General features: G+C 42.3%; 2 protein-coding genes and 1 long non-coding RNA gene across 3 annotated transcripts in view; all 3 read right to left on the bottom strand.

The window, feature by feature from the left end:
* Window positions 1–5,853: 5,853 nt before the first annotated feature.
* Window positions 5,854–9,951, bottom strand: LOC142209776 (uncharacterized). The gene is made up of 3 exons (XR_012716960.1): window positions 9,917–9,951; window positions 7,686–7,706; window positions 5,854–5,938 (listed from the first exon to the last, which is right to left on the bottom strand). It is a non-coding gene; the product is annotated as an uncharacterized LOC142209776 (long non-coding RNA).
* A 109-nt stretch (window positions 9,952–10,060) lies between these two features.
* Window positions 10,061–13,535, bottom strand: LOC142210110 (cell adhesion molecule CEACAM15-like). Its single transcript, XM_075279137.1, has 4 exons — window positions 13,157–13,535; window positions 12,157–12,417; window positions 10,512–10,643; window positions 10,061–10,134 (listed from the first exon to the last, which is right to left on the bottom strand). Exons 1-4 carry the CDS (start codon window positions 13,533–13,535, stop codon window positions 10,061–10,063), a joined length of 846 nt encoding a protein of 281 aa, XP_075135238.1.
* A 1,804-nt stretch (window positions 13,536–15,339) lies between these two features.
* LOC142210111 (cell adhesion molecule CEACAM1-like) overlaps window positions 15,340–21,767 on the bottom strand; it is a 29,450-nt gene continuing 23,022 nt past the window's right edge. Inside the window, 5 exon segments of the mRNA XM_075279138.1 lie at window positions 15,340–15,374; window positions 15,377–15,646; window positions 17,147–17,488; window positions 18,456–18,722; window positions 19,652–20,008. Coding sequence (XP_075135239.1) covers window positions 15,340–15,374; window positions 15,377–15,646; window positions 17,147–17,488; window positions 18,456–18,722; window positions 19,652–20,008 — 1,271 coding nt within the window.

Genomic DNA, 21,767 nt, shown 5'->3' on the forward strand with positions numbered 1-21,767 from the left:
ACCCATTAATTTAGGAATGAATGGGTTAATGCGCTATCCAGGTAAAACCTGTACAGTCCAGGCTGCAAAACTCAGGACAGGTTCTTCTCCTCCTGGTTTTCTGACCCTATTCTGTGGCCCCCGTCCATTGAATGAATGAACATGGGAAAAATATGCAAATCTGTTTTCCAAGATGTAAATAAAATAGTGCCTCTGCTTGCTGCCCTCTAGGAGTAGCCCCCTAGCAAGCAGAGACACTGTTTTCTTATTTACATCTCGGAAAACAGATTTGCATATTTTCCCATAATCCCCCAGTGGAGCGAAAAAGGCTTTTGTAAGACTCCATACGCCTGAGAAGGAGTGATATTATCCCCAGAACCAGAATGAACATGGACAGTCATTGAATGTAAGGGCGGTACACGGATGACATCTGGCTGCCACCCAGGCCGGTGCCGTTGAGTCATGGCTGGTGGCGGGGGCATTAATGGTGCTCTGTTTTTAGGTACATTACACCTGAAGTGAATGGGAAGTGGGAAAAATACCGTCTGGCAGGTGTGTAATTTGTTCGAGCGAAAAAATTTGGCTATGTGAACAAAAAGGAAGTCCAGTTGCTGCAAAATCCCCCCAATTCTGCCAATGACCCCCCCGTCCCCCACACCTGTGTTACAGCCTCATTTGGGGCTCCTTCACTTCTATGTGGTATGAATGCTTGTTCTTTGTCTTCATGGCGCCAAAACATTGGCACGAGCACAATAACAGACTTCACTTAACAATTCTGTAGGGGTTTTCTTTGTAGCAGTCGCGTCATTTACATCACTGACCAGATTACAATACAAGATAACACCCCTAGCCCATCATTACAACCAATATTGTCCTAGGTTATTTATTAATCATCTCAGTACAGAATATTTCTCCTCTAGACCTCAGAGGCAGCTTTAAAAAAAAAAAAAAGGTTTTTTTTTTTGTTTTTTATTTTAAATAGTGGTATTGTCCACGAAATTTCATTTGTAATAGTGACAGACGGTCTTGTATGGACATTTACCCACAGGATAACGTGGGCTCACGGCTTTATTCGCTTCTATGGGACTGCTGAAGATATTGCTCGTTCTTTCAGTCCCATAGAAGTATCAACCACATGGTCACTCGTGCACCCCCTTTGTCGTGATCATTGAGGGTCCCGACATAGTAAGACTGAAAGAATTCTTACTCCTGATAGTAGGGCTATGACATCCTTGGTGCGTCTATTGGTGGTGCAGTATTTGGAGCTTCCGAACAATGGCCACATAGAAGGAGCCCAAGAGCCATGTTTAACTCCGGAGCATTGGACCTAAAAAAAAAAAAAACTAAAAAAAAAAAAACTGTGCCCCACGAGGTTGGTTTGTTATAGGAGAAACACCCCCCAAAAAAAAATAAAAATGGTACAGCATGCTGGAAATTCCAAGCACATTGATAGAATGTATTGCTATTAAACTGTATTGGTGACCTGATCACTAGTCCATGTTCAGGGAAGGCTGGTAATCACAAGTAGGACTGCCCACTGGACTCCTAATCACGAGTAGGACCGCCCACTGGGCTCCTAATCACGAGTAGGACCGCCCACTGGGCTCCTAATCACAAGTAGGACCGCCCACTGGGCTCCTAATCACAAGTAGGACCGCCCACTGGGCTCCTAATCACAAGTAGGACCGCCCACTGGGCTCCTAATCACAAGTAGGACCGCCCACTGGGCTCCTAATCACAAGTAGGACCGCCCACTGGGCTCCTAATCCGGGATAAAACAAGTTATATTTCCTATTATACAATATGTAAATCTACACGGCTCCTTTTCTAGAACCTTCTGCCTGTAGACCGAATACTTATCTTTTTACGCAGCAGGTTTCCTTTAAGTGTGTGGCCTTCTTATTTATTTTTTCTGGGATTTAATCTTGTGCGGTTTATTATTCATTATTTTCACTGCCAATTTCCTTCTGCAATGGTTTGGCATCTCCACTAGACTTGCAAAAATTTACTATGTAATGCTGCCAATGTTTTCTGATGTTGCACAACGTAGACGTCAGGTTATTACACATAATGGCGATACAGAGCAGAGCGGACAAATACCCGCAGTACTATAGAGGAGCACGGCTCGGAGAGTCAGTACTTCATGTACCAGGGGGTGACAACTAACACAGACTAGAACTAGCCAGTGATTGTTAGCATGCTGGGAGTTGTGGCTTTGGAACGTCTGGTTGAGTATGAGTGACGTAGAGAATGTTTTTGGATGTAGGGGGCAGTAGTGAACCAACCACTGACCCGTGATAGGGGAGGGAATGAATAGGATGCCCAGCTGTCTTATGTCTACCCCAAATACCCTTAGGTATCTGCTGAGAACAAGAAGTCATCAAAATTCTACATTTGGTAAAGCAATGCAATGTATTAAAAATAAAATAAAAAAGCTTTTGCACTTTTTTTTAACATTTTTACAAAATATAAAGTCATATACGGTATATTAAAAAATGAAATTGCGATAGAACTTAAAAAACATACAAGTAAAGCAAAGGGTTTGTACTTTTTTTAAAAAAAAAACTAAATTTTTTCACTTTTTTTTTTTTTTTTTAACATATTCAGTATTATGATATTACAACATCATTCAAAAAAAAAAAAAAAAACTTGGATGAACAGGAGGTCAAACTATTGGTCCACATCTACAGGAGTCAGATCAAACAGTCGGACACAGTGGGGCATATCCTATTAATATTATAAATGTGAAAGTTTGTGAGTTTGGATGTTTGTGGGTTTGTGTGTTCGGATGTTTGTTAGTCAATCACGCAAAACCCGCTCGACCGATTTGGCTGAAATTTTCCACAAACATAGATAATACACCCCATTGCGCAATAGGCTACTTTTCCTCACAATAGCGCACATACGTTTTTCCCAGGACCCCCACAAACCCCAAACTCACATCACCATCTCTGCAATCTCACACACTTTGGACCATAGCAAGCCACAAAATTCATATTGCCCTCTACAGCCTCGCCCCTAACCCCACACAATCACATATACATATACTTTACCACTTTGCCCCTCACCTTAACGATACTCCAGGAGGCGCTTTAACGCTCCGGAGCAGCCATGTTTGCCGACCCCCACCACTCTGACAATCCGCGACACCGCCCACCCATGTCAATACCCCTAGGCGGTCTAATAAATGCAAAAAAAAAAGTTTACAAAAAGTAAAAAAAATATTAAAAACAACAAAAAAAAAGGATTAAAAATTCAAATCACCCGCCTTTCCCTAGAACACATATAAAAGTAGTTAAAAACTGTGAAACACATACATGTTAGGTTTCCCTGTGTCCGAAATCGCCCGCTCTACAAAGCTATACAAATATTTTTCCTGTTTGGTAAACGCCGTAGCGGGAAAAATGGTCAAAAGTGCCAAACCGCCGTTTTTTCACTGTTTTGATTCTGATAAAAATTTGAATAAAAAGTGATCAAAGCAATAACATTTCCTGAAGATGGTAGAACTACAAAGTACACCCGGTCCCGCAAAAAAGACGCCCTATACATCCCCGTACACGCACGTATAAAAAAGTTACGGCTGTCGGAATATGGCGACTTTTCAAAAAAAAATTTTTTAACAGTTTTGGATTTGTTTTTAAGGGGTCAAAATGTAACTAAAACCATATAAATTTGGTATCCCCGGAATCGTAACGAAACACAGAATACAGGGGACATGTCATTTTGGTTGCACAGTGAACGCCGTAAAACCAAAGCCCGTAAGAAAGTCGCAGAAATGCATTTTTTCTTTAAATCCACCCCATTCTGAATTTTTTCCCTGCTTCCCAGTACATTATATAGAATAATTAATGGTGGCATCAATAAGAAAAAATTGTCCCGCAAAAATTAAGACCTCATATGGCTCTGGGAGCAGAGAAATAAAAAAGTTATGGGGTTTAGAAGGAGGGGAGTCAAAAACGAAAATCAAAAAATGCCATTGGTGGGAAAGGGTTAACTTCAAATCCCTCTGTCCCAAAGTCACTATGTAAAGTTTCTCACAACACCGTATATATAGCAGCTCAAATACAAATTACATCCAACACAAAAGTCTCACGTATTCTCAGAATTACAGCAAAAACAAGATACAAAGTTACATTTCATATCCCATACCTTATACACAGTACGAAAACCTTACCCCCGCCTGTATATACCCACTGCTACAATCACCGCAGACGAAGTCGCGGGTACCAGCTAGTTTATCAATAGAAGGCCGACACTTTTCTGTCTACATTTGCCCCAAATTTTATAGCGCTCGGATATATAACATATTTACGAACAGTGTGTACCACAAAGAACAAAAAAAAATACGACTTGCTCAACACTTATGAAAAACTTTCACAGAATGCGCTCGGTATAGAAGTGTCTCACTGTACAATACGTTTATGAAACAGAAAAGAATATGGCGCACATTTTCGTGTGCAAAGTAGACCAAGTCTAAAATGGTGTAAATTCATAAACTTATTTCGTGCACTGCGCATGCTCAGTAAGGTCCGTACAGCCCTCCGATGCCTGAATGAGTTCACTCGCGCGTCGGAGAGCTGTACGGACCTTACTGAGCATGCGCAGTCGGCTCTAACAGGGTCTCTGCTGTCAGAGCTGACTGCGCAGGCGTCAGACATGACGAAAAAGAAAACAACAGACAAGGGGAGGAGGCAGGAGGGAGACCTAATTAGCATACCGGTAAGTACCGGTATTTCTAAGGAACGGCGTGACAGAGACCACATCTAAAGGTAGGAGACGAATAGCCTTTCTTAAGGCTATTCCGACGTGGTAATTAGAAAAAAAGTTGTTTTAATGGTAGAATCCCTTTAAGTATTTTGTCTACGTTTTGCACCAAATATGTGTCTTATGGTGACTAGACGTAAACCGGCAGTCAGTTCTCAAACCAATTCATTTGAATGGGTTTGCAAAGTGTCTGCCCGTGACAGTCTTCTGCTCTCTGCGGCGGAACAGGTTTTTTTTTTAATCGAACATGTCCGACTTTTTTTTTCCGGTTAAAAAAAAATAAAAACTTTTGCCGTGGAGACCGCAAAATGCTCATGGGCGGACACTGACTCATGTCTCATGTTGGCAGAAGACAAAAACCCACAAAGTGGAGGTCGGACGCAGGTGTGAACCCCTCCCTTAGTCAGATGGTATTTGAGTCAGAATTTTGGAATTTCTAGAAACACTCCATATTTATGAAGGTCTGTGTGACAGGTTTTTCCCATAAATATGTATCAAACTATAAACGGGTTTGTAATTTAAGTGCAATGTTCAGCAATATTGATAAATGTCCCCACTGTGTGCATTAGAGGAGCAAAAAGATCAGTGCTCCAGAGGGAAGCATATAACTTCACCATAAATCTGTTAATAATATTACACTACACACACAGGACGAAAATGTTATTTATTGGAGTGTTCCTCTGAGAGGAAGGCAAATGGGTGTACTAGGTCACTGTCATATTTTGGTGTTTTTACGGGAAGTATTTTTCCTACACAGAGTTCAGGATTAAAGCCAGGTATCGTGCCAATGATATATCAGAACAGGAGTATAAATCTAGAAAAGTTATATAAATGAAACCCAAAAAATACGTTTTACTATATCACATGTCATGGTCAAGTTGCCTTTTTGCTACAAATTTCAAAAAATTGTAGCGGAATCGGCAATACCATTGCATTGTGTCAACAGACCCAAATTAATCTTTGGGTCGGATTCACAGTTTTGAGTCAGGTTTCCATTGGGATTTTTATGGCGATTTGTCAGTCATTTTATGGATCTTAAATTGGCCTTATTGTAAAAATTGTGGAAAACAAAAATTCTACTGTATCTCAGGGTCCAATATCAACACCAGTATGGCGGTTCTGGTAGGGAGAGCGATAATCGTGGATTTTATCTTGTGATGACATTATATATGTTCTCCGTTTTAAACTGAAGTTCCTAAAAAACATAAAATACAAGTTAAATGGTCACTAAAATGTCAACATATTGCAGAAATCTCTAGAACAACATGGCAGGTGAGGAATAGTAATACTAAGTTTAAAGGGGTTGTCCAAAAACTTTTATGCAAATCTATTCTCCAGGATGTAATAAGGAGAACAGTGCCTCTGTACGCCGCCCTCTAAGGAAAGCCACCTTAACATCATGCATGACTCAGTTAATAAGCCTACTAACATGATGCAGAGTTTATTGCTAAATTAGTATTTCTATTCCAAAAGGAACAGATTCCCAGCTATGGACAGGGCTGTTTCGGTCTTTTGGACCTCCTCAGCATAGCGCAGGGATACTGATTTGCCAGAGTGAGAGACTATAGACCAGGGTCAGGGGATAATCATACACATTAGGGAGAGTGTGTGTTAGTAGGCTTATTAACTGCATGATCATGTCATGCATTATGATAAGGGGGATGCCCTCTAGAGGGAAGCATACAGAGGCACTGTTCTCTTAACTACATCCTGGAGAATAGATTTGCATATTTTTTTTTACCCAGAATCCCTAGTGGAGCAGGAACGACTTGTAAGTCTCCATACGCCTATGTAGGCACACACACACACACACACCCCTAATGTGTATGATTATCCCCTGACCCTGATCTATAGTCTCTCACTCTGCCAAATCAGTATCCCTGCGCTATGCTGAGGAGGTCCAAAAGACCGAAACAGCGCTGTCCATAGCTGGGAATCTGTTCCTTTTGGAATAGAAATACTAATTTAGCAATAAACTCTGCAACATGTTAGTAGGCTTATTAACTGAGTCATGCATGATGTTAAGGAGGCTGCCCTCTAGAGGGTGGCATACAGAGGCACTGTTCTCCTAATTACATCCTGGAGAATAGATTTGCATATTTTTTACCCAGAATCCCTAGCGGAGCAGGAATGACTTGTAAGTCTCCATACGCCTATGTAGGCACACACTCTCCCTAATGTGTATGATTATCCCCTGACCCAGAAATGTTTAGTTAATGGTCTATCCTTAGGATTAGAGATGGGTGACCCGATTTGTACTAAGTTCTACCCAAATATTCCATATTGTTTGGTTTTTACCAAAATGAACAAATGTAGATTTTTCTTGGGCAAATGAAAATGGCCGCCGCATTATACTGTGGGATCTCTTCAGACCTAGAGTATAAGGGTAAGTTCTTGGTCAGGATTTTGAGGCCTGACCAAGAATTTTCAGGTCTTGAGGTGAGAGAAAGGAGAAAAGATGGATAAGGGTAAGTTCACACGTAGTTTTTTGGTCAGGATTTTGAGGCCGTATCCACCTCAAAATCCTGACCAAAACGACGGCTCCCACTGAAATCAATGGGAGTCGCGAGGAGAAGAGGTGCTCATTCTTCAGGCCGAGTCGCCTCCCTATTCAGCCTGAAGACACTCCCTCCTCTGGACTAAGCCCTTTCATTGGGCCTAATCCGGAGTGGAGCACGCGGCTGGATGCCGGTGCAGTGCACCTGTTTTCAGTTGCGGCTACTCGGCTTTTGGTCCGGAAACTGAGGCGGACTCGGGCGGGCATTGTTTTGTGTATTTGTGTCACTTTTCTATACCGCTGCTCGGCAGGACGGCAGCACAATATCTTCTATCATATATCAGACATTGCACAGTGTATAAAACCTGCACGGAGTGCTCCTTTAAACATATTAGAAGATAAGTATACATTTCTGGGGGATAAATAACTGTACAGGAGACCTTACCTTATAGGAGCATTCAGAATTCTACAAAGAAAGGAGAGAACAGTTAAAAAAAGATAACAAAAAATAGAGGGAGTTCTCACTACCGTTACTAATTAGAGATGAGCGAGTAGTATTCGATCGAGTAGGTATTCGATCAAATACTGCGGAATTCGAAATACTCGTACTCGATCGAGTACCACTCGCTATTCGAATGGAAAAGTTCGATGCAGAACCAGCATTGATTGGCCGAATGCTATACAGTCGGCCAATCAACGCTGGTTCTTCTCCTACCTTTAGAAGTCTTCTCTGTGCAGCTTCCCCGCGGCGTCTTCCGGCTCTGAATTCACTCTGCCAGGCATTGGGCCGGGGCAGAACCGACTGCGCATGTCCGCTTGTAGTGCAGGCATGCGCAGTCGGCTCTCTAGGCCCGATGCCTGGCAGAGTGAATTCAGAGCCGGAAGATGCCGCGGGGACGCTGCACGGAGAAGACTTCTCGGAGGATCCAGCCCGACCCTCACTCGTGGACTTGGTAAGTATAATTTGATCGAACGTTGCCTACCCCTGAAACGAGCATTTTCCCCCATAGACTATAATAGGGTTCGATATTCGATTCGAGTAGTCGAATATTGAGGGGCTACTCGAAACGAATATTGAACCTCGGACATTTTACTGTTCGCTCATCTCTATTACTAATGTCCGTTGCTGTCTTCTTTCATAGGGTGACAGCAACGGACATTAAACTGTCACAGAGAACAGTCACTATCATGTGTTTCATATGTATGTATCTATTTCATATCTATTCCTCCTGTATCTATCAGTATCTCCAGTGGCGTAACTACCACCATAGCAGCGGTAGCAGCTGCCACAGGGCCCGGGACATTAGGGGCCCGGTGACAGCTGCTACCGCTGCTATCATTATTCTCGGAGGTCTTTTCGGACCCCCGAGTATAATGATCGGGGCCCCCTGTTGGTGGAATACTTTCCACCAACAGGGGGCAACGAAGCTGCAGCAACGGCTGAGACACAGGAGCTGCAGCTCTGGCTCCTGTCAGCGCTGCAGGACGCTCTCCCTCTCTCCCCCTCCCTTTCTCTGTCTGTCCTCTGCCCACCAATGAGAGGAGGAGGCGGGGCTTATCCCTGCCGTCCTGCACAGAAGAGAAGAGGAAGAAGCTGCTCCAGGAAAATGAAACTGAAGCTACACAGGTACGTACTGGGGTTACTTATTACTATCAGGCATTTGGGGGGATTACTTGTGTTTTAGTAACTCCATGTGCCTCATAGTAATAGCAGTTAACCCCATCATGTCCCTCAAATTAACCCCTGTGTGCCTCACCATAAGAGTTACTGATATGTGAGACATATGGGGGTAATAGTAATGAAGATATTTTATTATTACCTCCATGTCTCTCACATATCAGTAACTCTTATGGTGAGGCAAACAGGGGTTAATGTGAGGGAGATGATGGGGTTAACTGCTATTAATATGAGGCACATGGAGTTACTAAATTGTAATGCACAGGGCCAGATTTTTTATCCACAATTTGTCCTGGTATAGCGGTCAGCGGTGACAGTATTTAGTCCTGTAGGGGCCACTAAGGGGCATAATACTGTGTGCAGGGGCCACTATTGGGTATAATACTGTGTGCAGGGGCCACTAAGGGACATAATACTGTGTGCAGTGGCCACTATTGGGTATAATACTGTGTGCAGGGGCCACTATGGGACATAATACTGTGTGCAGGGGCCACTATTGGGTATAATACTGTGTGCAGGGGCCACTATGGGGCATAATACTGTGTGCAGGGGCCACTATGGGGCATAATACTGTGTGCAGGGGCCACTATTGGGTATAATACTGTGTGCAGGGGCCACTATGGGACATAATACTGTGTGCAGGGGCCACTATTGGGTATAATACTGTGTGCAGGGGCCACTATTGGGTATAATACTGTGTGCAGGGGCCACTATGGGACATAATACTGTGTGCAGGGACCACTATAGGGGATAATACTGTGTGCAGGGACCACTATGGGACATAATACTGTGTGCAGGGACCACTATGGGACATAATACTGTGTGCAGGGGCCATTATTGGTCATAATAGAGCGCGCAGGAATGCGTAGGAGGGGCTCGGTCAAGATCTTCGGTGTCAGGGGGGCCCCATGTCAAAAGTTCGCCACGGGGCCCCGCCATTCCTAGTTACGCCACTGAGTATCTCATATATTTCTAGTAGACAGTCCAGCGTTACTTACTGATCCCAGGGCCTGCACATTTTCATACGTTTCGGGCTCTTGTTTTCCTGCAGATAATACAGAGTTAATAATAAATATGATATTGAAAACTAGGTGAGGAAAGAACATGGATGACAAGTCTGTAGAGGAATGAGAGCAATATAACTAGAAATACTTACCGTGTGGCTTACCAGATTCATTGGTCTTATTGGGTGGGGGGAAGGCTGATCTACAAGGGTCTAAAACAAAAACATCATAATCAATGTGAGTAACGGGGCAATATAACTGCTCCATAGAGTAACATTACAATCCGAGCTTCTCCTACATATCTCCACATACTCGGCTACACCTGCCAACATGGCTACTGGTTATGAGCTGGTGCCAGTGGGTGTCCTGTTGGGAATTGTAAAACAGACATTGACCTATACTATTTGTCAGGCTGGTGGCCTCCTCCTCCTCTATCCTGCTCGCCCCCTATAAGTACAGCACTGGATTATAGGGTGACCAGTGTGTATACAAGTGATTAGAATGTGTGTACAGCGCTATAGAATATGTCACTGCTATATAAATAACTGGATACAAACTAATATATACAAGCCCTCAACAATGGCCTTACCTTTCTGAGCCATTCGTGAAGGGAGGATGTAATACGTGTATAGGAGGTAGGTGGCACAAAGTATTAGTACAATGATCAATACTGTGCCACACACAATGCCCGCTATTACTGAAGGGCTCGATCCAGAGTGATCTACGAAGAAATATCATAGGAGAGGTTATTTGGGATTATAGCTATACAAAGATAGATAGATAGATAGATAGATAGATAGATAGATAGGAGATAGATAGATAGATAGATAGATATTAGATAGATAGATAGATATAGATAGATAGGAGATAGATAGATAGATAGATAGATAGATAGATAGATAGGAGATAGATAGATAGATAGATAGATAGATAGATAGATAGAAGATAGATAGATAGATAGATAGATAGATAGATAGATAGGAGATAGATAGATAGATAGATAGATAGATAGATAGATAGATAGGAGATAGATAGATAGATAGATAGATAGATAGATAGATAGATAGGAGAGAGATAGATAGGAGATAGATAGATAGATAGATAGATAGATAGATAGGAGATATATATAAGATAGATAGATAGATAGATAGATAGATAGATAGATAGATAGATAGATGAGAGATAGATAGGAGAGAGATAGATATATATATTAGATAGATAGATAGATAGATAGATAGGAGATAGATAGATAGATAGATAGATAGATAGATAGATAGATAGATAGATAGGAGAGAGAGATAGGAGATAGATAGATAGATAGATAGATAGATAGATAGATAGGAGAGAGAGAGAGATAGGAGATAGATAGATAGATAGATAGATAGATAGATAGATAGATAGATAGATAGGAGATAGATATTGGAAAGATAGATAGACTAGAGACATATAATAGATTACATAGATGATGGATGGATGGATGGATGGATGGATAGATAGATAGATAGATAGATAGATGAAGGATAGATGGACTAGATGCATAATGGATTAGATAGATGATGGATAGATAGATAAAATTATATATACAGTAAATTAGGTAATAGATTAGATAGATAGATAGATAGATAGATAGATAGATAGATAGATAGATAGATAGATAGGAGATAGATAGATAGGAGATAGATAGATAGATAGGAGATAGATAGATAGATAGATAGATAGGAGATAGATAGATAGATAGATAGATAGATAGATAGATAGGAGATAGATAGATAGGAGATAGATAGATAGATAGGAGATAGATAGATAGATAGATAGGAGATAGATAGATAGATAGATAGATAGATAGATAGGAGATAGATAGATAGATAGGAGATAGATAGATAGATAGATAGATAGGAGATAGATAGATAGATAGATAGATAGATAGATAGATAGGAGATAGATAGATAGATAGATAGATAGATAGATAGGAGATAGATAGATAGATAGGAGATAGATAGATAGATAGATAGATAGATAGATAGATAGGAGATAGATAGATAGATAGATAGATAGGAGATAGATAGATAGATAGATAGATAGATAGATAGATAGATAGATAGATAGGAGATAGATAGATAGATAGATAGATAGATAGATAGATAGATAGATAGATCCACACCAGGTCCTCCTGCCTACATGACCAGGTCCCATGATGTGTGACCAATATAACATGGGGCAGACAATGTACTCACATCCCACACTGAAGATGTCGCTGACTTTCGTACTGACCAGATTCTCGGCCTCGCACTGATATTCTCCCACATCAATATGTTTGAAGTCATTGAATGTGACAGTTCTGGAATCTGCGGAGATTTCGGCCCCCTCGGGGAAGTTTTTATTTAGCCGCATCCATGTTATCTTCTCAGCATTGGCTGTGACACATGCGAGGACATAGAAGTCTCCTTCTCGGACTGGGTGGTGTGAGGATGTGATTATTGGTTTGGTGACCAATTCTGTGAATAAAGTAAATCCAGGACATGAATCCCATCATCTCAGGTATAACCCTGCGGCTCAATGTACAACAGACATACATAGCAAGCACCGAGCATTGTGCCAAATGGACATCAGTAATTCTGAAGCATGATGTCTATGCTGTAATACACAGTGTACGTGTAGCCGCACTGAAAAATTGCGTAAAATTATCGTGTCTGCTATAACAAGAGAGGTAACTCACTGAATAGCCCGAGTCTATAGGAGCCTCATGAATGTTATTATTCCAGTGCATATAGAATAAAAACTGAAGCAGCTTTACATTGATGTGTCTGACACTCGGACCCCACACAGATCAGCTGTATGAAAAATCCATTTGGGGGCCAGACAATCCCATTAGAATAGGAGGACCTTCTTCCAGAACCCCACAGATTTTTCCACTGGAGAAGGATCAGTACAAGAAGTCAGGTCCTCTTAAAGAAAATGTGTCACCAGAAAATGATCTATTTTTAAGTTTTTATGTTAAATTTTTTTAAAGATTTTTTGCTGTATATTTCACTATCCAGTGTTAAAAAAAACACATTAAGAAATTGGTGATAGGTTCCTTTTAAAATAGGGACAGAGATGGGGTCCCCGTGATGGTGGCCAGTACACATCTATCACTATGCGAGGCTGTTCTTCTCTATGGTTTCATCCGGTACCTCGTGGGCGTGGCCTTCACCACCATGTAATATATATATGGTAATAGTCTTGGATACTCACCATAGACGGTCAGGCTCACGTGTATTTCCTTTACGGATGTCTCCGTCTGTATCCTCGCTATGTATCCTCCCCCGTCTGTCATTCGAAGATCTTTAATCTGTAATGATCCATTATTTAACACTGAGAACCTAGGACTGTACAGAGGGCCCTGAATTATTATGGAGCTATAGCTGGGTACATATCTCAGGATCTGGTACTCAGAACTTGTACTTGGTCCTTTGTACCAGGAAAAACTCAGGATTCTCTCGTTATTCCCAGTAACACTCAGGATGACGGATCCATTAATAGCCGGATACTGCGGGATCAGCTGGATAGTCCCCAGCAAAGCTGAAAGAGAAAAAGAAAAGAGGATTTCCATGAGAACTAAAAACCTTTCCATAAAACAATCACCAATGACCTCTGGTCCATGTTCATGTGGTGAGAGGTTTCCGCACAAAACATGCGGAGAGGAAAGTGCTGCTTGCTGAGCGGAAAGCACACGGACCCTATTATAATCTAAGGGGCTGGCATGGTTCCCAGATAAACCGCTTTTTAATGCGTATAGGTTTCTGTTCGGGATTCTCCACCGGACACCCGAACGCAGATGTAAACCGGGCCTTACCTGGCCCTGTCACTCACAGAAGAGAGGAGTGAAGGAGAGCATATTAAAGGAGTGTAGGACATAGCAATGGAGCCGTCCTTGGGGTTCCAGACTTGCCATTTGCATATTCCAAAAAGAATAAAATCTCTGCAGCGGAGGCAGGAGCGTTACATTCAGGTGAGCCTGACCTATCTAATTTTGTTACTGACCAGTGACGTAACTAGCACCGTAGCAGAAGGGGCCTGGTGACAGCCATTACCGCTGCTATCATTATACTCGGGGGTCTTTTCAGACCCCCGAGTATAATGATCGGCGGCCCAGGAGAGGTAAGAAACATAAAAAACACTCTTACTTACCTCTCCACGATCTGGGCAGGCTTCGGCCTAGTCGTCTGACATCTCATGACCCCGGCCTGCGTCCCGGGTCATGTGACGTCTGATGTCATTGAAGATGGACTACTTCGGAGGCCGAAAGCGTAGGAGCCGGGAGATAGGTGAGTAACAGAGGGTTTTTTAAATGTTTTTCTCCCCCTGGGTCTCCGATTATTATACTCTTGGGTCTGAAAAGACCCCAGAGTATAATAATTGTTTATGGGTGTCCACAGTGGGACATAATACTGTGTGTAGGGGCCACTATGGGACATAATACTGTGTGCAGGAGCCACTATGGGGTACAATACTGTGTGCAGGGGCCACTATGGGGCATAATACTGTGTGCAGGGGCCACTATGGGGTATAATACTGTGTGCAGGAGCCACTATGGGGTACAATACTGTGTGCAGGGGCCACTATGAGGGATAATACTGTGTGCAGGGGCCACTATGAGGGATAATACTGTGTGCAGGGGCCACTATGGGGTACAATACTGTGTGCAAGGGCCACTATGGGACATAATACTGTGTGCAGGGGCCACTATGGGACATAATACTGTGTGCAGGGGCCACTATGGGGGATAATACTGTGTGCAGGGGCCACTATGGGGGATAATACTGTGTGCAGGGGCCACTATGGGGGATAATACTGTGTGCAGGGGCCACTATGGGGGATAATACTGTGTGCAGGGGCCACTATGGGGGATAATACTGTGTGCAGGGGCCACTATGGGGAATAATACTGTGTGCAGGGGTCACTATGGCGCATAATAGAGCACAGAGGAATGCGTAGGAGGGGGTCGGTCGAGGTCTTCGGTGTCGGTGTTGGTTGGGGGGTGGCCCATGTCAAACGTTCGCCACGGGCCCCACCATTCCTAGTTGCGCCACTGTTACTGACCTAATATGCTTCACCCTTTTGCAGACTCCCTTTAAGGCTAGTGGGGACACAACTGAACCCTTTAAATTTGTTAAAGGTATAAATAAGGTTCAGGAGAATCACAAGAAGAAGGAAGCACAATCTGAAATTAGAAGATCCAAAGCAGGAAATATTCCAGGAACTATTGCATCAACGAAAGAGTAGTTGAGTCTTGGAACAAACTTCCAGCAGATGTGGTTGGACAATCTATAGTAAGTGAATGTCAATCTGCAGGGGATAAACAAAGATCTATCCTAAAATAAAATGGAAATAATATAAGAGCAGACTAGGGGGAGGTCACATACTGGAAATACCCTCTATAATGTCCCCACCAATACAACCATTGTGGATACTCACAGGTGACAGTAATGGTGTAGGGATCACTGGACTCCTTACTGGCAAGGTTCTGAGCTTCGCACTGGTATTGTCCTGAGTCTCCTCGTGTCACACTGGAGAAGGTGAGAGTCCTGTTATCTTTAGACAATTTGGCTTTGGAGGAGATTTTGGAACCAGGCCTGGTCCATGTTATTGTCGTAGCATGTGCGGTGTCACAAGTGAGGGTGAGTGGGTCATATTCCTTGGGTCGGGATGTGGTCGCTGTGATTTTAGGTTTTGTCACCGGTTCTGTGAATAACATTATTATTATAAGCACCTGATTGGAGATTTCTTGTAGATTTATTATTGAGGACCTTCATCTAATACTCAGAGCAAAACATATCTACAAGGAGCATCTCCAACTTCTTGTTGGCGTGGCAGGACAATTGAGAAGTCACTGGCAAATCCCTGTAAGGTTACGACTTATCGATGGAGGTCCTATCACTCTGAGATCAGGTCAACATACTTACTTGTCCCTGGTGCTCCGGTGTCCTCCAAGAGCGGTCCGGTCCTGCTGTTCTGGTGTCTATTTGAAGTGAAGCTCCTCACCGGCTGTGACGTCTCAGATCCTTCTGCTGAGCCTACTGATTGGCTTCTGTGGTCACGTGACAGCGGAGGCCAATCAACGGCCTCCAGAAGGGACCCGAGACGTCACAGCTAATGACAATACGTGTCCTTCACTGGGGCTGCTGATTGGCTCATGTGTGGCAGGTATTTCCGCCGGAACACACCAATGGACTAGCAGGATTGGATGTGCTGAGACGCAGCGGAGTGTCAGGGAGAGGTGAGTATGTTTTTTTTATTATTATTATTTTTTAAACTTCCCACGGCCTATTTAAAAAATAATTTTTTTGCCTGGGCAACCCCTTTAAGCCTACATACAATCTGTTGACCTCAGGATAGGTCATCAGTATGTGATCTGTGGGTGTCTGACACTCGGACCACACACAGATTAGCTGTTCCGGCAGTCTTCTCGTGCTGGAATGGAAAAGTGCTGGTAGTGAATGGGGAGTGTGTGCGACATTGCTCCAATTCAGATAACTGGAGCAAACACAGCAGTTAGTTTATTTTTTTTCTATTTGTCTATAAAATGAAGAAATGTAAATCCCACCAATATTGGGTGTCACCTTTGCCCTCCATCAGTTCTTCTTGGTACTTGCAGACAGGAACTGGGCAGAGAGGTTGTTCCTGCCATCTTGGAGAACTAAGCACAGATCTGTGGCTGTCGCTTTCTCCAATCCTTCTGTGTCTTCATGTCATCCCAGACAGACTGAATGATGATGAGATCAGGGCTATATCTGTGGGGACTGTATCATTATTTCCAGGACTTGTCTTCCAAAGGCCAAAGGTCAAACCAAATATTAATGGGATTTACATTTCTCTTTTCTTCATTTACTTCATTTTGTTAATTGACCAAAATAAATGTTAGTGCTATAAATGGTTAATAAATGCACCCATATACCTTTTAGTGTGTTTTGAATGATTTTTCAGGTGTCTCCTTTTGTTTACTTGCTTCTGCTTCCTGCTATGTAACTTCCTCACTAATCCCTCTCACCTTACTCCTCCCTCCTTCCTCAGTCCCCTCCCACCCATGCAGCCCCTCCCTGTCTCTCTAGCTATTCTGCCCTTCCCTACCTACTCAGCCCAAGTGTGCGCGGCTGTTCGTCTCTATGGTTCTATCCGGTACCTCGTGGGCGTGGCTTTCACCACCATGTAATATATATAATGGTAACAGTCACTGATGCTCACCATAGACAGTCAGGCTCACGTGTATTTCCTTTACAGATGTCTCCGTCTGTATCCTCGCTATGTATCCTCCCCCGTCTGTCATTTGAAGATCTTCAATCTGTAATGATCCATTATTTAACACTGAGAACCTAGAACTGTATAGAAGTCCCGCAATTAATGGGGAGCTATAGTCGGGCATATATGTCAGGATCAGGTACAAAGAACTTGTATTTGGTCCTTTGTACCAGGCAAAATTCAGGATTTTCTCAGTATTCTCAGTAACACTCAGGATGACGGATCCATTAATAGCCGGATACTGCGGGATCAGCTGGATAGTCCCACTTATTGCGAACTCAAGCAGATCTGAAAGAGAAAAGCAAAGGGTGTTTCCATGAGAACTAAAAACATTTCCATAAAACAATCACCAATGACTTCTGGTCCATGTTCATGTGTTTCTGAGTGGTAAAAGTAACTGAACCTTTAGGCTAAGTTCACGCAGGGTATTTTGGTCAGGATTTTGCGGCCGTATCCGCCTCAAAATCCCGACCAAAAAGAAGGCTCTCACTGAAATCAATGGGAGCCAGGCAGTTTTTTTTCCCGGGAGCCATTTGTTCCTTGCAAATCCGCCTGCAGACACTCCCTCCTCACGACTAGGTTCATTCATTTGGGCCTAATCCGGAGCAGAGTGCGCGATTCTGGTACACTGCACGAACATCCAGTCGCAGCCACCTGTATTTTGGACCGGAACCTGAGGCGGCCTGCTCAACCCTGTGGCTCAACCCTTTGGGTAGCTGCCTTCTGTATTCAAAGGTCTGGGTTCAAAACCCAAAGAGGACGGATGAAAATTTTGTTCAATGTTTTTTTTTCCAATAGGCAATGTATTAAGTCTTTTATTGCTACACTCAAAGGCAGTCAACGGTAATCCACAATCACTTTGTAAGGGTGCCGATGGGTTTATGGAGGGAGCCCCCTTTTATTTAGGTGCTGCGTTGCCTATTAGCTGCAGAATCTAAGGGGGGGGGGGGGTGTTTGGGTAATTCTGTTGCAGCCGGGTGTTTGCTGTATATGACCTAATACCACTGCTGATGGTTGAGGGCACAATAGTATGGAAAAGTTCTAGAAGGATCTGCTCCCCACGAATTATCAGTAATTTAGTGAATAAGGAGTTGTGGTTATGTTTGCTGTACTACAAGACAGATTAATTTTCTGTAACAACCTCAGTCTAATAATCATATATGTGATGTCAAGGACACCCCGGATATCAGTAAGGTCTCATACTGGAAATACCCTCTATAATGTCCCCACCAATACAACCATTGTGGATACTCACAGGTGACAGTAATGGTGTAGGGATCACTGGACTCCTTACTGGCAAGGTTCTGAGCTTCGCACTGGTATTGTCCTGAGTCTCCTCGTGTCACACTGGAGAAGGTGAGAGTCCTGTTATCTTTAGACAATTTGGCTTTGGAGGAGATTTTGGAACCAGGCCTGGTCCATGTTATTGTCGTAGCATGTGCGGTGTCACAAGTGAGGGTGAGTGGGTCATCTTCCATGGGTAGGGATGTGGTCGCTGTGATTTTAGGTTTTGTCACCGATTCTGTGAATAACATTATTATTATAAGCACCTGATTGGAGATTTCTTGTAGATTTATTATTGAGGACCCTCATCTAATACTCAGAGCAAAGCATATCTACAAGGAGTGTCTCCAACTTTTTGTTGGCGTGGCAGGACAATTGAGAACTTGCTGGCAAATCCCCGTAAGGCACGGCTCTTAATAGTTTATTTATGTTAATTAACAAAATGAAGTAAATGAAAAAAAGAGAAATCTAAATCTCATCAATATTCGGTGTGACTGTATCAGTTCTTCTCGGTACTTGCAGACTGGGCAGGGAGGTTGTTCCCGCCATCTTAGAGAACTAAGCCCAGATCTTCTGTGGATGTAGGCTTGTTCCAATCCTTCTGTCTCTTCACGTAACCCCAGACAGACTGGATGATGTTGAGATCAGGGCTCTGTGGGGGCCGTATCATCACTTCCAGGACTCCTCCTCCAAAGAGCAAAGGTCACACCAAATATTGATGGAATTTACATTTCTCTTTTCTTCATTCACTTCATTTACTTAATTGACAAAAATAAAGGATTAACCCTTCTGTTTCTGAAGCCATTCTGACTTTGCAGAATTTTTTCCTTCACCTGTTTATTCTGCAGTTTGCACTTTAATCCTAATAATCGTGTATGGAAGATAGAATGTAAAAAATCTACAATCAGAAATTAAAAACATTAGAAAAAAAGTCATAGATTTCAGTATCTGGTGTTAAAAAACAAATAAAAAAAATTGGTTATATGTCTCTTTTAAAGTAGAGGCAGAGATCAGGACATGGGAAGAGTGCAGAATCATCCATGATGGTAACCAGTACATATCTATCACTAGGCAAGGCTGTTCTTCTCTATGGTTCCATCTGGTACCTCGTGGGCGTGGCCTTCACCACCATATAATATATATATGGTAACAGTCATTGATACTCACCATAGACGGTCAGGCTCACATGTATATCCTTTATGGATGTGCCCATCTGTATCTTCGCTATGTATCCTCCCCCGTCTGTCATTTGAAGATCTTTAATCTGTAATGATCCATTATTTAACGCTGAGAACCTAGGACTGTGCAGAGGTCCACGATTTAATGGGGAGGTATAGCTGGGTACATATGTCAGGATCCGGTACATAGAATTTGTATTTGGTCCTTTGTACCAGTGAAAACTCTGGATTTCTTCAGTATTCCCAGTAACACTCAGGATGACGGATCCATTAATAGCCGGATACTGCGGGATCAGCTGAATAGTCTGCATTCCGGCGGTCACATCTGTTGCGAACCCAAGTAGAGCTGAAATAGAAAATAAAAGTGATCGATATTCTCAGAAGATTCTGTAATAAAACAGGTCGCCCTTATCCTGTTTGCCATCTAGTTGATGAAAATACCTGAACTACAATTTCACCTTTATATTATCTGCTAACCCTAAAGGTTCACTTACTTTTACCACTCAGAAATACGTGATATTGGATCATTTTCTTCTAGAACTAGATGACCAAGTCCAATATTTTTGATTTGTTTCTCTTTATCTACTTTTATGATTGGTGTGACACTCTGATGTCATTTTAGCTCAACTGTATGCAGAAATATATAAAAATCCAAAGGGTTCACAAATTTTCCTGCACCCCTGTAAGTGTATGAGAGGAGGAGGAGAACAACAATTGTTCATACTGTGCCAAAAAATTGCAAAGGGAAAATAAAACAAAAATTGAGAACTGATAGGCTATATCAGTGGGCACTAAGGACGGGCGGACGTCTCGCCACATGAACATGGATCAGAAGTCATTGGTGATTGTTTTATGGAAAGGTTTTTAGTTCTCATGGAAATACCTTTACTGGTTCTCTGAATTTGCTATGAAAATCATTGTGTCCCTTTATTTCTACAACTAGCTGTTACCCGCGACTTCGTCTGCGGTGATTGTAGCAGTGGGTATATACAGGCGCGGGTAAGTTTTTCGTACTGTGTATAAGGTATGGGATATAAAATGTAACTGTGTATCTTGTTTTTGCTGTAATTCAGAGAATACGTGAGACTTTTGTGTTGAAGTTAACTTGTATTTGAGCTGCTATATATACGGTGTTGTGAGAAACTTTACATAGTGACTTTGGGACAGAAGTATTTGAAGTTAACCCTTTCCCGCCGATGGCATTTTTTGATTTTCGTTTTTGACTCCCCTCCTTCTAAACCCCATAATTTTTTTATTTCTCCGCTCCCAGAGTCATATGAGGTCTTAATTTTTCCTGGGACAAATTTTTTTTCATGATGCCGCCATTATTTATTCTATATAATGTACTGGGAAGCAGGGAAAAAATTCAGAATGGGGTGGATTTGAAGAAAAAATGCATTTCTGCGAGTTTCTTACGGGCTTTGGTTTTACGGCGTTCACTGTGCAACCAAAATGACATGTCCCCTGTATTCTGTGTTTCGTTACAATTCCGGGGATATCAAATTTATATGGTTTTATTTACATTTTGACCCCTTAAAAAAAATCCAAAACTGTGTTAAAAAATTATTTTTTGAAAAGTCGCCATATTCCGACAGCCGTAACTTTTTCATACGTGCATGTACGGGGATGTATAGGGCGTATTTTTTTGCGGGACCGGGTGTACCTTGTTGTTCTACCATTTTCGGGAAATGTTATTGCTTTGATCACTTTTTATTCAAATTTTTATCAGAATCAAAACAGTGAAAAAACGGCGGTTTGGCACTTTTGACCATTTTTCCTGCTACGCCGTTTACCGAACAGGAAAAAAATTTGTATAGCTTTGTAGAGCGGCCGATTTCGGAAGTGGGGATACCTAACATGTATGTGTTTCATAGTTTTTAACTACTTTTACAGTCCTATGAAAAAGTTTGGGCACCCCTATTAATCTTAATCATTTTTAGTTCTAAATATTTTGGTGTTTGCAGCAGCCATTTCAGTTTGATATATCTAATAACTGATGGACACAGTAATATTTCAGGATTGAAATGAGGTTTATTGTACTAACAGAAAATGCGCAATATGCATTAAACCAAAATTTGACCGGTGCAAAAATATGGGCACCTCAA

This window comes from Leptodactylus fuscus, chromosome 6, assembly GCF_031893055.1.
Source record: "Leptodactylus fuscus isolate aLepFus1 chromosome 6, aLepFus1.hap2, whole genome shotgun sequence".
Taxonomy (NCBI): Eukaryota; Metazoa; Chordata; class Amphibia; order Anura; family Leptodactylidae; genus Leptodactylus; species Leptodactylus fuscus.